Genomic DNA, 18,514 nt, shown 5'->3' with positions numbered 1-18,514 from the left:
GTGGCCAAGTGCCCCTGCTGCTGGGGTCCTTCACCGCGCTCTCTCGGGGCCTCAGCCCTAGCCCTGTTTGCCCCCACTCCACCCCCCTTTTCGAAGGGATTGCCTTTTTTTTTCCTGTGCGGCGGCGGAAATGACAGTGTGGTGCTGTCTTGGTGTCATGGTGCTTCCACTGGACTGAGGGGGCGAAAAGTCTTAAGTTTGGCTCCAGAGACCCAGGCGCGGGAGCGTCGCAGCCGCCTTGCTGTCCCTGGCGGGGCGCGCAGGCGGGCGGATCCCAGCTGCTGTGCGGCGGCAGCGGCGAAGGCGAAGGCGAAGGCGGGCGGCGGCCTAGAGGGGCGGCGGTAGCGGCGGCGGCCCGGGAGCTCGAGCTGGAGCCAGAGCAAGCTCCTGGCGGAAGCAGGAGAGCGCCCTGCGCCCTGGGGCGCGCTCAGGAGATGGCTGGCACCCCGGAACGCTCTGGGTAAAACGCGCCCCTTCGCCACGGTCCCTGGGGGCCGAGCGCCCCCTCCCGCGCAGGGCTCGGCTCCAGGTCCGTCCGCCTCTCAGGTGTCGCTGGGGCCCGGCGCGGGGCAAAGGGTTCCCGGGCTCGGCAGGGCAGGGTGACGGCGCCCGCGAGGCTCGAGGCGGCGGCAGGGGCTCCGGCCCAGCCCTGGCACCTCGTTGCACCATTGGGGGTCCGGGCGCCCGTCACTCCTGCCCTCCTGGGACGGAGTTTGCACTATGGGGTGCGGGCGGGGGCAGCCCTAGGCCTCCCGCGCAGCCCGGCCCGGCCCGGCCAGAGGCGGCCAGTCGAGCAGCTCCTTCCCACGAGCGCCTTCCCACGCTCCGGCGGCCGGCAGCCTTCTTGGCTCGGGCAGCGCCCCTCGACCGGCAGTCTGCCCAGCGGTGGCTGCTGTGGCAGCCAGAGATGCTGAGGACACCCTGCCGGCGGGGAGGCCCGTCGAAACTTAATCCTTTTTCTGCCAGAGGAGCGATCCTCGAGTCTGTCTGGGCGGTTCCTTATTTCTGGCCTAGCTCTGAGTCCAGCTCATGAGGGAGACGGGAAACTTAGATATGTCCACTGTACAGACTGAGACTGAATCATGGAGAAGTGGGGTTTTTCCATCCCTGGCTCGTAAGAATTAAGGAAATAATGCTGGACAAGATTTATAGAAGTATCTTTAGTGATGGTAAGGTTTAGGTTACTTAGCACTTTGTTTGAAGCACATTATTAATTCTTGGACGCTTTTCTCAGAGCAGGAAATTGAATCCTGGGGGTCGTTAGGATCTTCACTGTTTCTCCTCCCCAACCTTCCTTCACATTCACTCACTTTCCTTCTATCACACACCAACCTGCTCATCCAAATCTCCTACCAGAACCCATTCCCTCAATCAACCTGTGTACTCCCAGCTTCCCAGCCATACAGCCTCTTGTTTCTCAAACAGTTTACTGTTTTCAGGATTTCTGAGTGTGGGACGGATGGTGCATGATGGTTGTGTGTCTCTGAGCAGGAGTCCTTTTAAAAGAATATATTGCAGACTATGTGAATAGAGAAGTACTTTGTGAGGGTTGATACCTCTGATTCTCAGGGTGGGCTATAAGGGCTGCCTTTAACCCCATTCTGTTCTCTCACAGTACTCTAATCAGTGATATGGCTATGTTTCAATAGAAGGGGAAACATTGAAGAGAGAAAGTGCCTTCCCTCCTTCCCACTCTATCCCTTCCCCACACACCCTCTCATCTCATCATGCCCTGAGGGAAAAACAGTCTGCTATTTTTATATATTCCTGCCCAATCAATTAACTTAATACAAATATATAATTTGAATTAGACCTTTTTTTTGCCTGATTGTTCTTGACAACTTGATTTATGTGGTTGAAATACAGGGCTAGGGACCAAGATGATCAGAGAGTTCATCCCAAATCTGATGTTGCATTGGCTTATGGCCTTAGGACATTCCTATTACTTTTCTTCCATAGTTTATGCACTTGTGTAGAAGGTATAATATTGTGTACTGAGTATTATGTGTGAGTCTGGTCTTGGTCTTTTGAAGATGAAAGGGTTCTGTAACCCCTCAGCATTATACTTTTCAAAGAAAGTGCTTAATTTACCTTTTATATTGGTATAATAAATTGATGGAGTATAAATAGGAACCCTATTTTCTGGAAACCTTAACTTGTCATTATTAGCGCCCCCCCCCCCCCGCCAAATCTATCACTGTACTTACACTGAGGTCTTAAGGCTGTCCTTTACCTCTAATGCACATACAACTAAATGAGATAAATAAAACTAGACATGCAGAGTAATGGTGATTATTTTAAGACAAGATTTAAATAATATCTAATGTACTCTAATCTAACAATCCGAGTCAGGTTCATTTGAAAACATGCCCTCACCCATTTTTTAGCCTTTATGGGGGCAGTGAGTTAATTTCTACCGAAAAGTGCTTAAATAATTTTAGGCACGGTTAGATAAGCATGATTAATATCCAGCAATGGTGAGTCAATAGTATTTATTTATTAAGTGCCCATAATGTGTAGAGACCTCTGCTGGTTGTTCTGAGACCCCATCCTCGGCCTAGTATTTTGGCTTTCTGCTTCTTTGTGACCTACCTCTTTACTTTCAGCTCCAAGATTAGGACAGGGAGGGGCTGTCAGGGGTAGGGGGAGAGACTAGAGACATGAAAGGGTGATTGTTTCTCTCTCATTTCCTGACTACTAGACTTCTCATCTAGCATGCTGTGCCTTGCATGGCCATCCCCTTGGAAGTACTGCCACAAATCAGAGTGACTTGATTGCTTCATGAACATATCCTCTGAACAGTGCAAATTGATTTAGATGAAGTTGATTTAGTTAATCCCTCCTCTTTAAGTGCAGGGCAACCTGCTCCAACTTGCAGATCCTAAAGCAGTGCCAGTAGAGTCTCATAATCACATCCAAAAATTGCTCTGGGTAGTGAGCCTATCCATTCTTTCATCCTTCCTCCCATAAAATCTGCTGACACCATGACAGTTGAGAAAGAAACAGAGGAATATGTCTTTACCATTTACCAAACCTTATTAGCTTAGTGAAGAGGTGAGAATGTATTTTCTTTTTCACTGTATCACTTAGCATTCAGGTTTTCTCTTTCCCAACAGGGACACAGAGTTCTAAAAGAAGGTAAAGACAGAGCTGAGTCACAGAATGTGTTTTAAGTGGCTGCTTTTAGAGATACCTGCTTGGCCTCATGGATATCTGTGACTCAACCTTTATAGATTTCGGTAACTCCCTAGCTGTTAGGCCATGGGATTTGGGTGCTAGTGGAGGCCACAGAGCACTGCATTTCCATTTAGCATTAAGTTTTTGTCTTCTGTTCAAAGAGGAACATGAAGCAGTGTGTTTGCAAAGCAACTCCTTATTTAAGTTTTATGTCTTAATCTAGAGCCTTACATCATCAAAATGTGACATGTAACATGTTGATACTGGGGGTATATGATAGTTCAGGAGGATTCACAGTTCACTTTTTGATGAGTAAATTTGGTACCAAGATGGAGTTGCACTAATCTCTGTATTTCAGGTCTCTCAAAAAAAAAACCCACAAAAAAACCCCCATCGTGTTGCCTGACCAGTGGTTGCACAGTGAATACAGCATCAACCTAGGATGCTGAGGTCCCTGGTTCGAAATTCCGAGGTTGCCAACTTCAGCATGGTCTTGTTGGCTTGAGTGTGGGCCTGTCAGCTTGAGCATGGAGTCACTGGCTTGAGCACAAGGTTGCTGGCATGAGTAAAGGCTCACTGGCTCGACTTGAGCCCTCCTGGTCAAGGCATGTAAGAAACTATCAATGAACAGCTAAAGTGAAGCAACTATGAATTGATGCTTCTCATCTTTCTCCTCCCTCTCTCTCCTTTCCTCTCTCTCTCTCTCTTTCCTGTTTCTCTCTCTCTCTCAAATTATAAATGAAATAAAAACTAAAAAAAATGGTGTTAATCACTGAGCTAGAGGAAAGGCTAGAAACGTGTTTCTCAACCAGTGTATTGGATCATATTAACAAGTGAGAAGACCAGATAAGTGGTGTTGGGACAAGAAATTTAAATCCATTTTTCCCCTATGCAGGTTGCTAGTTCCTTTTTTATTTTCCCTCTTTTCCAAGGATCAATATGTGTTTCTTTCTCCATTTTTCATGAAGTAAAAGTCTGTTAAGAGTATTCTGTGGACAATGGAGGGTCTCTGGCTGTTTCACCTGGTTGTCATTTTTCATCTTCCCCTTCTCCAGGTCCATAGGCAGACATCATCTTTTCAAAAGTCAATCTCCCTGCTTCTCCATTTTCCTTAGAAATCCTATAGGCTGCTAAAACTACCATATGGTTACAAGTATGGGTGGTGTGGGATTTTGAGTAATGTGCCAACATCCCATCACTCCCTTCTCCATGTGGAGTTCACCTGAATGTTCACTAGGGTGTTGTTTCAACCTACGAGGGTTAGCAAAGCATCCTTAGTAAAGCTTGTCCTATTTGGTTTCTTGTCTCCCTGCAGAGCCCTGACTGCCTGACCTTGGGCTTTGTCTTAGCCTCTTTTCGGCAGGTCAGACTTCTGTAGTTGTTGAACAGAATAGCATCCTCAGTCTCTGGATCTTCCTCTTACACAGACCAAATGACCTGATAACTAACTCATTATATAATCTAAAATTCTCCTGTAACAGAAAATACCAGTATTTACAATTTGCATGTTTAGGAGCATAATATGTGGACATTGTAGGCAATGCTAATATAGGACAGTGAAGTATCTGAATGTATGCAGGCCAGGGATAGAAAAATGGTTTATGATCCTGAATCTTTGATTGCTTTGTGTATAGCCCTTTGTTAAGTGTGGCTAGGATCCATGTGGTTCCCAGGGGAGTAGAAGCTTGATTTCAAATAGGCTTCTGTTCTCTGTGCCTTGTTTCTGACCTTAACTTGGGGTCCTCTCAGCCTAACATTCAACAGCATGCCCCATATTGCCGATTTTATACTCTGGAAGTAGAGGTGCTTGTACATTCAGGTATGCCACTAAACATTTAAACATTTATAAATATTTCATTGGGTAACAGGGATTGGGAAAAACAGTCCTAGAATAGATGGAAAGTTGTACTGGTTGTAACAGTAGGTAAATTAAGTTTGTTTTCCATTGTTTCCTAACCTTGTAATTGCCAGTGCAATCTGCACTAAGATAAAGATGTTATGAAATTGTATTTAGGATGCCTGACAATTATCTGTTACCTTGGCAAATTTGTTTCTTGGTTGCTTAGATTATATCTTTTGCAGTTGTAACAGATTTAGGACTTTTAGTTTTGCTATTGTGATACTCATTTTAATGTTTATGATGACTCTATTGTATAAAATACCTAATGATTGGGTTTAGGAGCTAATTATTGTAAAGAAAAAATATCATTAAATCCACATACTATTAAATATTAAGTAAGCTTTAATAGCCTATCAGACAGGAAATGACTCTGGTGCTCTCTGTCAGTTGGTGATCAACCTCCAGTCCTGAGCTCTCCCTGTGCACAATAAAAGCTTAAGAAAAAAGAAGAGCGACAGTTCCTCCCTTGGGTAACACCAGTCTAACAAGGGAGACATATGAGTACAGTGAATACCACAATCAGACACATGGTCCTCCAGAAAATTTGTGGGGGAGTGTGATTGTCCTTTCGTATGTTAACCATGTGTTTGGGATGAATTTTCAAATATTTGCTGTTTTCCTTAATAACTTGCTTTGTATCTGTCATCTATGAATGTTTGGTGAGACTATATATGTAAAACAAATAATTATTTTATTCTCATCTGATCCTCACAAGAGCTTTGTGAGATGGGCAAGACAAGTAGTTTTCATTTGACAAATGAGGAGGTTGTAGCCTAAATAGTTTAAATGTCTTACCTAAGATCACTCAGCTAATTCAGTTTAGAGCCAGGACTACAATCAGACTTTATTATGAGGATCAAATGAGATAATGGCTTTGGAAACATTTGAAAAGTATAAAATGATACACAAATGTAAGACTGTTAATTTTAAATTATGCTTACTGACCACCTATCCTATTGTTTTGTTTCTATTTTCAGTCTTTATCTTTTTTAAGGTGAGAGTTCTGTGCATTGCTTGCTTTTTATGTTCCCAAATAAATGATCTTTTTTGAGCTTCAAGAGGTCCCCCCCCCCATTAATAGTATTCTAGGATTGTGTTTCTTCTTTTTCAGTTTCAAAAAGTGTTCTCACTCATTTATACTTGTATGTGACTCCCCTCCCCTTTAGTTGTCCTCTGGAACACCCATTATATCTTTTTTGAGGCACAACAGGCAAAACCAGCCACTGATCTTCATCGCCTTGGCTTAGTCAAGGAAATTTAATGCATTTTGTTTATTTCCAGTTCATCTTATGATGTTTCACATGGCTTGTCAGCTTTTCCAGTCACACTAATAAGTAAGAGTTGTGTTTTATGGGGCCAGTTTTCAATAATCGAAGGTGTCTTTCCTATGTGATAACAGATAGCAAGAACTCTGTAATGATATAGGATGTCAGAACTAGAAAGCATCTTAAAGAGATCATCTGTTGATTCTAGTCCAACTTGAACAACATTTTACAGTTAAGAAAACATCAGACTAAGCCAAGACTTATTTTTTCATTCCTCAAGGCAAGGATACAATTTCTAGCATTTTAAGGAAGAGTTCATAAGACACTAATGTTAATATCATGAATAAGGTTTATTTTATATTAATTTGGTTTTTAAACAAATACTACAACTCAGCTCAGCCTTCATTCTACAGCTCAGAGGTCTGGCTTGGTTTCATACTCATGGCTTTTCTCTGAAGAAGGGGAGACCATGGCTCCTCAAGGAGGTAATGAGAGCCCAGAGCCATACCCTGCAGATCTAAAAGACTCAAACTAGATGAAATATAAACTTTTGAAATAAGTGGGCATTTAATTGTTTTCAAATAACACTTGAAATAATTGAGTTCTGACAAGTGCAGATCACAGATTCTTTAATCAGAGTTAACTGAATGCTAGATTTGAAAGGCGATGCTGGAATAAGTTTTTTCATTTTGTAATGTAGAATGTGTTATTTTTATTTTAATCACCTGCTTTAAAACTCCTCTTTTCCATTTCTACCTATTAACATAGCCTTATACCTTTTTATACTTTATTTTCATATTTTCATAAATATTTTTTTCAGTATCAGCCTAAAGGAGGTGTGGGTGAAGATAAGCAATGGATAAACAATTTTATAACAGAGCAAGGGCAAATACATAAACATACTTATTTATGGACATGAAAGTAACTAAATGATATAGAAGGGAACAAATCAGTGTATTTGGACTTGGGCATTTGTTTCTTTTTATTACATTTTTTATTAATTTTAGTTTATTGTGTTAACATGGATTCAAGTGGGGCATTTGTTTCTTAACATGACAAATGGTCTGCTCTCCTAAATATTTCATCAGTGCATTTTTATGAAAACCATTATGTTTTCTGGAAAATGCTTCATGATGACCTGTCATTGGGTCATACCTTATCAGATTCACATCTTGTCCTTATTCTTAGCAGACACTCTAAATCTACATAGTTTAGTGATTTGCAACTTTTTATTTTATTTTATTCATTTTAGAGAGGATAGGGGGAGAGAGAGAGAGAGAGAGAGAGAGAGAGAGAGAGAGAGAGAGAGAGAGAGAGAGAAGGAGGGGAGGAGCTGGAAGCATCAACTCCCAAACCGGCGACCTCAGCATTTCCAGGTCGACGCTTTATCCACTGCGCCACCACAGGTCAGGCTGATTTGCAACTTTTTAAAATTGTAACACTCTACCATTGTTTCATTTTTGTCATACTATTGCTCCCTGTACTTCTTAAAAGTATTTTGTGATATGGGAGTCAAATTTTTTTAGGAGTTTTATATGTTTTAAATGAATGAAATTGAGAACTGAGCATTTTCTAATACCCATTGATCATTAAAGATATCCTAGGATATTGCAAAGCCCAGAAAGGGAATCATTTACTTAGAAAAACAATTGAAAAGAGTAAGCAATACAATAGAGTTTAGAAATACTACATAATTGTGTAGTTGGCAGCATAGTATAGTGGTTAATTACTCACACTGAGTTCAGACCTGGGTTTGAAAAAGTTTTTAATTGAGATATAGTTCACTATCATAATATTTATCATTTTAATGTTCACAAAGTCATGCAATCATCACCACTATCTAATTTCTGAACGTTTTCATCATCCCCAAAAGAAACCCTATACCAATTAGTAGTAATTCTTAATCCTTCCAACCCCCCAGACTTTGGCAAACACAAATCTATTTTCTCTTCTTTTTGGTTTGCCTAGTCTGGATAGCTCATATAAATGAAATTATAGAATTTGAGGCCTTTTATGACTGGATTCTCCACTTAGAATAATGTTCTCAAAGTGCATCATGTGTTTTTTTGTGTGTGTGTGACAGAGACAGAGAGAGACAGAGAGAGGGACAGATAGAGACAGCCAGACAGGAACGGAGAGAGATGAGAAGCATCAATTCTTCATTGCGGCACCTTAGTTGTTCATTGATTGCTTTCTCATATGTACTTTGACCGGGTGGCTATAGCAGACCTAGTGACCTCTTGCTCAAGCCAGTGACCTTGGGCTCAAGCTGGTGAGCCTTGCTCAAACCAGATGAGCCTGCACTCAAGCTAGCAGTCCTGGGGTTTCAAACCTGGGTCCTCTGTGTCCCAGTCTACTGTTCTATCCACTGTGCCACCGTCTACTCAGGCAAAATTTACCCATGTTGTAGTGTGTATCAGTACTTCATTACTTTTTCTTTCTGAATAATATTTCATTATATGGATATACCACATTGGCTTATCCATTTATCAGTTGGTGGACATTTGAGTTCTCTCCATTATTTGAATATCATAAATAATGCTGCTATGAGCATTGCAGCATTGTACAAGTTTTTGAGTGAGCATATCTTTAGTCTTTATGATTCATATGGTAACTTTACATTTAATTTGTCGAGGAACTGCCAAACTATTTCTTAAAACAGTTGCATCATTGCATATTCCCACCAACAATGTATGAGGGTTCTAATTTCTTCACATCCTGGTTGACATTTCCTATATATATTTTTAAATTATAGCTATCTTAATGGATGTGAAGTAGTATGATAGCCATCCTAGTGAGTGAGGTGGTATCTCAGTGTGGTTTTGATTTGTATTTCCCTAATGACTAATGATGTTGAGTATCTTTTCATATGCTTATTGATCATTTATACATCTTCTTTTGAGAATTGTCTATTCAAATATTTTCCCATTTTTAAATTATTTATCTTTTTGTTGAGTTATGTATATTTTTAGATACTAGACCCTTATCATATATACGATATGTATTTTTTCTCATTCTATGAACTATCTTTTCACTTTCTCAGTGGTGTCATTTACAGTACAGAAATTTTTAATTTTGATTAAGTTTTATTTATTTTTTCTTTTTGTTGTTTGTGCAGTTGGTGTCATCTAATAAACCCTTGCTTAACCTAAGTTTATGAAGATTTACACCTATGTTTCCTTCAAAGAGTTTTATAGTTTCTGCACTTACATTTAGATAATTGATAACATTTTGAGTTAACTTTTATGTATGGTATGAGGTAGGGTTCTAATATCCTTTTGCATGTGGATATCCTGTTGTCCCAGAGCCATTTGTTTAAAGTATATTCTTTCCCCCATTGAATGGTCTTGAGACCCATGACAAAAGTCAGCTGACCATAAATATATGAGTAGTTGCATTTATTTCTGGACTTTCAGTTGTATTCTGGATTTGAATCTTAGCTTTGTTACTTAAAAACAAGTGTGACCTAGGACAAGTTACCTTTATTTATTTATTTATTTATTTATTTATTTATTTTATTACTATTTTTGTAATATAGTACCTACCTTTTAGAGGGTTGTTCTGAAAACAAAATGAGATAACATGTATAAATGCATGTAAAGGGCATTATTCATTCCTGGGACATAGTAAATGTCCTATAAACTTTAAGGGTAAAGATGCTTAGATAATCAGGAAAATAGAAAAAAAAAGGCAGATAGTTGAAAATATACTGAAATATTAGGTAGAAGTCACTAGAACAAGGTGGCCTTATTTATGAGAGATGAGATGAACAGATGTCTGAAGAAATTGAAAAAAATATTCAGTTCCTCAAAATTAGTTATAACAGTTACTAATATGATGATAAAATAGAATAGCATAGAAAAGTTATCATAAGCAATAAGCAACAAAGTGTAACCACTGTATATTATTCTTTATAGAGCTTAAATAAGTTAAGGTAGATTATTGTAGAGCACTTATGTTTGACTATTTCACTGTCAAGGACTCTATTGTGAACATTGTGTATGCTATGGACAGCCCTCTCCCTATTAAAATGCACATATAAACCACACACAGTATTCTTTAAACAGTTTTAGAAGATTCATGAATCCCTGGTTAAAAATCTTATTTTGACCTTATCTAAGACAATCCTGACACATACCATACTTTTCCAAGCTTGATTTCATAAGTTCAAGTGTCATTTTTACCTGGGAACCATTTTTAAGATTCTATTAAAACTTGAAGAACTCTTCCTCAGTACAGAAGAATTTATACAACACAGTCCTAAGACTGAGAAGACTTGTGATACTCTAAGTGTTTTATGTCACTTTCAACACATAAACACGTCTTTCAGCAATGCTTCTGACCATTTGTTATTTTGGTAAGAGGCTGTACTCTATCCTCCCAGGTAGCTTGGACACAGACATTGAGGAATACAGACATGCAATTCTGAAATAAATAGTAATAGAAATGCAGTGTGAGATGGAGATAGACCTAGAACAAAGAGATAAAATTCTAGAAAGGTCTCAGAATGAGAGGCAGATTCAGAGAAACTCAGAGAGACATAGAGACAAAAATAGAAGCGGAAATATACAGCTTAGAAAACCTCTTGTAAATAGTCAGATAAACTTCAGTGAAGGAGGTGAGAAGATTGAATTAGAGGTGTAGGGAAAAGAGCACAGGCATTGTGAATAGTGCTCTGTGTATGTTCCTGGTTGATTTATTTAACAATGCTGAGCCCCAAATCCTAACAATAATATGAATATAGTAGTAATATGTTTCTCACAGGCTTTTTCATAGAATTTAACAAAATAATGTGTATAAAATGCTTAACATAGAACTCAAAATATGGGAGGTGTTCTATGAATGCTAGGTCCCTTTCTAACTTCCACTTTAAGGGATCCTTTATTTAATAATTATTAATGAATACCTAATGTATGTAATGGTCCATGCTTTGAATAAAAATATGAAATAGTTGATGCCCCAAAAGAGCAAGGAGAGTTAGCTGGAGACACAGATATGGAAATGAAATAAAGCAGAGTGTTCTGGAAGCCATCAGTTGTTAAGGTGATGAACATGTAAATTAGAGAAATAGTTTTCTAGGCTTGGATGGTGATATTAATCAGATAAGGAAAACTGGAAGAGGAATAGGTGTTTTGCATTTTGGGTAGGAGAAGGGGAGACTAAAAGGTTCACTAATGAACATGTTGAATTGAGCACTGGAGCTATCAAAGACATTGTTCCTGCCCTGAATGGAAGTTGAAATCTGTCATCTCCAAAGTTTTTTCCAATTCTAAGATTCTGTGATATATGTACATTTTAATTGTTTTACTTTACCTCTATAGGTAAATGATGATAGATGTTGTAAGCTATAGAATACTAGTCAACAATTTTTTTTTCAGTGAGAGGAAGGGAGATAGAAATACAGACTCGCACCTGCACCTCAACCGGGTTCTACCTGGCAACCCCCATCTGAGGCTGATGCTCGAATCAACCCAGTTATCCTCAGAGTCCAGGGCCAACACTCGAATCAGTTCATCCACTGGTTGCGATAAGGGATGAGAGAGAGAAGGAGGAGAGGGAGTGGAAGAGAAGCAGATGATGGTCGCTTCTCATGTGTGCTTTGACAGGGGATCAAACTCGGAACGTCCACACGCCAGGCCAACTCTCTTATCCACTGAGCCAAGCAGCCAGAGCCAACAATTTTCAAGCACTTGCAAATTGTAAAATAAGGATACCACATGTCTCTCTTAAAAAAGGGAGGGATTATGCAAACATCTGAAGTTACCAAACCAAATGAAAGTGACTGATTTTGCAAAAAGAGTCTTCATTTTTACAGCCCAATTTTCTATAGATCTCTACAAAATATCTAGTTAGTTCAGTGTACATAAAAGGTTTGATTTAGAAACAGCTTTTAGGAATACATCTATTGTACTTTTGCAGGAAGTATTATTGTACTCAGTATTTTAGTATCCTGTGAGAAGGCTATGTGAGTATCTCTGATAGATGACTATATTTGAACAAATATCAGTAGCAGAGTCAAATTCTCAAGCTCTGATGAGTGTCTCCAATGATAGTGAGATGACAAGCATAAGCTGTTGAAAAGCAAAAGGATACATAAGATTAACACTTTAAGTCAATAAGAAGTTTTACATTGTTGCTTAGTTGAAGCTAGCTTAGAATATTTATGTGTGTTTATTTTAATTAATAGAAAACCTACGGCAACAAGTATTATATATTCAGCTCAGAACTGTTTGTGACACAAGAGATAGATTGACCAAGAGTTTAGTTTCTTTTTAATTGGGTGACTTCCTTTAATCTGATTCACACTAAAATGAAGATTACCAGATCTGAAAATTTTTGGTTCCTCATTTACCTAACTTATATCTAGATCTTGACTTGCATCTTTTTATGTTTTAAGAAGTATGAAAAGACACATGAGGAAGTGAGCTTCATAGCAGGCTTGTCTTAGTTCAGCAGGTGTTAAAACCAACTAAATCTACAAGGCAATATATCTTCATTATTGATCAACAACTATTGCTGAGTAAGTTGAAATCATTGCTCATTAGTTTGATGAAATGAAGAGTTTTCTGAAGGTGAGGGAAGAAAGTGAAAAAGAAAAATATCATCTTTTGTCTCTAGTACTTCAGTTTACTAGAAATGGGATGGAACAGAAATTTCTATATGTGTAATTAGGAAGTAATCCAACTTCACACTCTAAAGAACTTATTATCCCGCAAACAAGGATTACATTTTTATAAAGCTCTCTTTTCTTTTTATGCAGGCTCTTAGAATGAAATCATTTCAAGAACTAGAGTTAGTTTGAAATATGACCTTGTTTTCCTTCTACTAGATTTGAAATAGGGGCAACCCCCATATTTTACCTTGAAGTAAAATAGAGAACAATATTGGAGAATGGAGGTTGAGAATTTTGCAGGGCCTCAGGCTCATCATAGTCGAGGACAAGAAACGTCAGTGGAGACTATGTGAGAGAATGATGCATGCCTGTTTTGTGAAATGGAATAGTAATGGTAATCAGTAAACCAGGATTCAGAGGTGGGCACTAGGCTCTATTTATTAATTCAGGAAAATAAACTCAGGCATTTGTCCAAAACAAGGTTTGAAGGGGTATAAAGACTTTCTGATTAATTCTTGAATCATTTTCCTATTACTCTCACATCCCCAGGGAATCCAGCATGTAAAGTCTCCATTTGTTAGTGAATAATTATGCTACATTCACTTTTCTCTTAGAAATGCTTAATGACTCTTGTTTTGTATTCCTTGCAGGTGAAAGCCCAGCCTCTGTGGTTATTAATGCCTCAGCAGGATTATTTTCACTAAAGATGGAAACACTGGAGTCTGAATTGACCTGCCCAATCTGCCTAGAGTTATTTGAAGATCCCCTTTTGCTCCCTTGCGCTCACAGCCTCTGCTTCAGCTGTGCCCATCGCATCTTGGTCTCCAGCTGCAGCTCTGGTGAATCCATTGAACCCATTACTGCTTTCCAGTGTCCTACTTGCAGGTATGTTATCTCACTGAACCACCGGGGCCTGGATGGCCTCAAGAGGAATGTGACTCTGCAGAACATTATTGACCGCTTCCAGAAGGCTTCAGTTAGTGGACCCAATTCCCCAAGTGAGAGCCGTCGAGATAGGACTTATAGGCCCAGCACCACCATGTCTGGTGAGCGAATTGCTTGCCAATTCTGTGAACAGGACCCACCAAGGGATGCAGTGAAAACATGCATCACCTGTGAGGTCTCCTACTGTGACCGTTGCTTGCGGGCCACGCACCCCAACAAGAAACCTTTCACCAGCCACCGCCTGGTGGAACCAGTGCCAGACACACATCTTCGAGGGATCACCTGCCTGGACCATGAGAATGAGAAAGTGAACATGTATTGTGTATCTGATGACCAATTAATCTGTGCCTTATGCAAACTGGTGGGGCGTCACCGAGACCATCAGGTTGCATCCCTGAATGATCGATTTGAAAAACTCAAGGTAAGAGATCTGGGAAATATCCTTCACACAACTTTGTCTCTTTACACAGTTATATAGTTAGCAAGTTCCCTAATAAAATAGGTGACTTTTCTTATATGACAAGTGAGTTACCTCCACGTGGTTCCCATGTAAGAATAACTTACTCATCTGCAAGCTCACACTGGAACCTATTTCATCTGTTGCATAAACCTTCTTGCATCTGGCCAATTCTGGGGAAATAGTCCACAACCTACCACACCAGTAGTCCATCTAGAGAAACAACACTCTCTTTCCTCTTTCAGTGGCATATTGCACACTACATATCTTTGCCATGATCTTTCCACCTCTTATTTTAAGTATGTGAGTACCTGTGTAGGTGTTTTACAATTAACATTTGTGCTTATTTGCATATTTATGTGTATAACAATGGGAAGGTTGGGTGTGTCTCTGTGTAGGTGTGGGTGGAGGTGTCTGAGTATATCTCTGTAGGTGAGATATTTTTGTGATGGACAGTAAAGTATGTTTGCATGTTCAGTACTCTAAAGAAAAAAAGTTTGGCACTGGCCACTACAAATTGCTATCAAGCCCCTAACACGGGGCTAATCCTAAACCTGCTTTAAAAAAAAACACAAAAGAAAATGAAATTAAAATTTAAAAATAAAACAAAACAGAGAAGAAAAGGAACTTCAGTGTACCATGAAGTCAGGAGGAATGATCAAATACCTGAAGTGAAGGTCATAAATATTTAATCCAGTATCAGATTTTGTGCCAGTGTTCATTTTTGTGGTTTATGGACTGAAGCACTTGTTTGTAGTCCCTGCTTTGGAAATTCCTAGTTTTTCATTTATGTTTAGTGGACAGAGTTTTCCAAAGTTGTTGGGCCATATAATATTTATGTGCAAGTCTGAGTGCCTATTTTTAAAGCCCTACTGCCTCATGTTAATGTTAAAATGTCAGATCCAGTAAATTGTTTTATTTCCATTGCTTGCCTGGTATGTGGTTTAAAAGGGAGAAACTTAAAAATTCCAGAACTCCTCTATAAAAGGGAAATTCCAGAAAAAGCCTGACCAAATGGTGGTGCAGTGGATAGAGCAATGGCATGGGATGCGGAGGACCCAGATTCAAAACCCCGAGGTCGAGGGCTTGAGGGTGGGCTCACCAGCTTGAGTGTGGGGTTGCCAGCTTGAGCGTGGGATCATAGATTCCACCCTGTGGTTGCTGGCTTGAATCCAAATGTTGCTGGCTTAATGCCCAAGGTTGCTGGCTTGAACCCAAGGTCACTGGCTTGAGCAAGGGGTCACTGGCTCAGTTGGAGCCACCCAGTCAAGGCACATATAAGAAAGCAAGCAATGAACAACTAAAGTGCAACAATGAAGAATTGATGCTTCTCATCTCTCTCCCTTCCTATCTGTCTATCCTTGTTTATCTCTCTCTCTTACTCGCTTGCTAAAAAACAAAAAGAGAGAGAAAAAGAAAACAAAGAAATTCCAGAAGAAAATATGTAAATAAATAATAGTTAACACTGCTAATAGGGCCTGAATATATAAGGCAATCTTTAAGGAAGGTCTAGATAGGAAGGAAGGAGGGCAAGAAGTGGGTTGAAAGGTTGCTCTTGCCATGCTCTGGAAAAGTCAGTGTAACTTAGGTAATGATGTTGGTGAGGGCAGCAATACTCAGAATAAGATACATGTTCTCTTCTGTAATTTGTAGCAAGAAGCATTAGGAGTATTCACAGTGACAATGCTTTGTGTCTTTTTTGATTGTTATTTATATTTAATATTTATAAATGTATACAAAGTTCAGTGTTTATGTTGATTTTATTTAAGGTGATATTTTCATTTATATCAAGACTGCAGAGAAGAATAATCTTATTGACTTCAATTCTTAAAAATCATAAGAAGTTCGGCCTTGATCTTGGTCTAGTTGAAGTCCTACAATTTGAAGTGGTATAAACTGAGTTTGATAGGTTAAGCAATTTGGTCAAAGTTACAAAATTGGAGCTAGAACTCAGCTTCTAGACGGTGAGTTAAGGATCCTTTCTGCTGCAGCTTGCTGCCACTTTGTTTTAGACCTAAGATTTTAGCATGAAATGTGATTTGAAGCTAAACATTATGCTCCAGAAATTGCACATCTTATGGGTCACAGATAAATAATTTACAGTATCAAGGAAAGGACATATTGTATAAACTTACAGCTTCCTAATTGCAAGAGATGAGGGTGGGGTTGCAGGAAGAGTGGGGGATATGGAGAGGATGGAACAATCTCTGCCAAATATTTGCAGGTGTTTGAACTATATAAGGCATTGGCCTTGAGAAATATTCCAAACAGAAAAATCTGTATCCATATGTAATATTGAGATAACAAAAGACTGGATATAACAAGCCTGTATCTACAAACACCAGCTTTTTGAAAACCTCCAAATACATGAAAACATTGGATGATGGATTAGATATTTGGCATTATGCAGCTATGGCCATCGTCTCTAGGGATGGATGGAGCACAAAAATATTTTACCAAAAGTTACTTTAGTCTGAAACTAATCAGTAACTTTTTTGGAAAAAGAACGGCCAGATTTTGAATCGTTCTTTAATTTTGCAAGGAAATGTGTAGAGAAATCTGATTATAAATTAAGTGGACATTTTTTTGGGGTCACTTTTGGACAGAGAGTGGAAATATATGAATCATTCCCAACTGTGTGGTTTGTTATACTGTCTGGAACCTCGTGGACTCTGGGGAGGGAGAAAGGGATGCTGCTTGTGTGTGTTTGGGTGGGGTGGCTCACTTTGGTTTGGTGCCAAGTATAAAAGAATATTAGTTCTACATGTAAAACAGAAAGAAAATCTGACTTTCAGTATCATGTATACTCACTTTTTAGAAATAATTTTAATTTAGAAAAGCACTTAAGATTATCCCCTTAATCTGCTTAATTCTTCCCCAAGAAGAAAGGAGAAAGCTAACTGTCAGAAGCTATGGGGGAAATGGCCTTGAGTATATGCCCCTGACTCTGAAAGGAGCACAACAGTCCTCAACAGTCCTATAGGAGTAGTGTGTGTGTGTTTGTGTGTGTGTGTGTGTGTGTAGATTTGACTTTGTGGCTAGTAACTGAGTCACTGATGCTGTATTTATTTATAATTTTTGGTTCTGGAGCTTCATTGTTGGCATTTATAACTCTCCTTTGTACAAATGTCCTGGATTAGGATTAGTAGTCTCTAATATTTATTTGTTCAATAAAGAATAAACAAACCATTATGTAACAGATACAAGGTCAGAATAACAAGAAGCTAGTCTGTCTTCTTAACATGTACTCAAAATGGATTAAAGGGTTTGAGATGCTTAGTATGGTTTATTATTCTTATTTAGTTGTGCAGCCTACTTACATGTCCTTCAGAAGACTACCAGTGGTTTACTCAGTTCTTCAATTTCAAATAATTGTGTTCGTGACCGTTATTGCAGTAATAAGGCCTATCAAAGTAGTTATTTTCTTCATTGCCTCTCTTTTCATTTGCTAGTCCTGATATTTAAATTAGTCCATGATATGTTCTATCTTTCTATAAAGTTGCTTCACATTTTAGAGTTTTCACTGTCACATGAGTTTCTTTCCTTAGAAAATATTGATATTATTGTATAAATAAATAAATATTTGTCTTATTATAGAGGTCAATTTTGGTGACTTTTTATTGGTGACATATCTCAACTTGATATTCTAAGTCTTATACAATTTGGTTCTGATGTTGACCCTTTTGTCTCCTCCGCCCTGCCCTGCTACCACTCTCAAACATGCTACCTTCATCTAGTCAGAGTAGCTTTCTAGCTGTCTGCTAAACATGCCATTCTCTTTTCTGACTCTGAACTTTCACTCTCACTCATGCTCTTTTCTTGGCCTGCTTTGGAGTCTAACCTATTCTTTTTTTAAAAAAATTATTTATTGATGAGAGAGAGAGAGAGAGAGAGAGTAACATTGATCTATTGTTGTATGTGCCCTGACTGGGAATTGAACAGGCATCTTCTGTGCCTTGTGATGATGCTCTAACTCTAACCAACCAAGATATATAGCTAGGGCAAATCCTATCGATTCTTTAGTGCTCTGTTGAAACTCTACAAGGCCAATTCAACATACTCCAACTATACTATAAATTCTTTGAGGTGATGTACAACATCTTTTATTTCTTTAGTATCCTTTTTAGTGTCTAGCACACATAGTCTTTGCTCAGGAA

General features: G+C 39.1%; 1 protein-coding gene across 7 annotated transcripts in view; it reads left to right on the top strand.

Annotated features, from left to right (window-relative positions):
* Window positions 1–18,514, top strand: part of MID2 (midline 2) — a 207,035-nt gene that overhangs the window by 73,260 nt on the left and 115,261 nt on the right. For 5 of the 7 annotated variants that reach the window (XM_066249639.1, XM_066249642.1, XM_066249641.1 and 2 more), the window contains exon 2: window positions 13,606–14,321. In XM_066249639.1, coding sequence (XP_066105736.1) covers window positions 13,662–14,321 — 660 coding nt within the window. In that variant the 5' untranslated portion in view covers window positions 13,606–13,661. Of the gene's footprint in view, window position 1; window positions 461–494; window positions 530–13,605; window positions 14,322–18,514 lie in introns of those variants that run through there. The other 2 variants (XM_066249635.1, XM_066249640.1) reach the window with 2 other exon arrangements.

Source organism: Saccopteryx bilineata, chromosome X (genome assembly GCF_036850765.1).
Source record: "Saccopteryx bilineata isolate mSacBil1 chromosome X, mSacBil1_pri_phased_curated, whole genome shotgun sequence".
NCBI classification, from domain to species: Eukaryota; Metazoa; Chordata; class Mammalia; order Chiroptera; family Emballonuridae; genus Saccopteryx; species Saccopteryx bilineata.
This window is presented reverse-complemented; position numbering and strand designations above follow the sequence as displayed.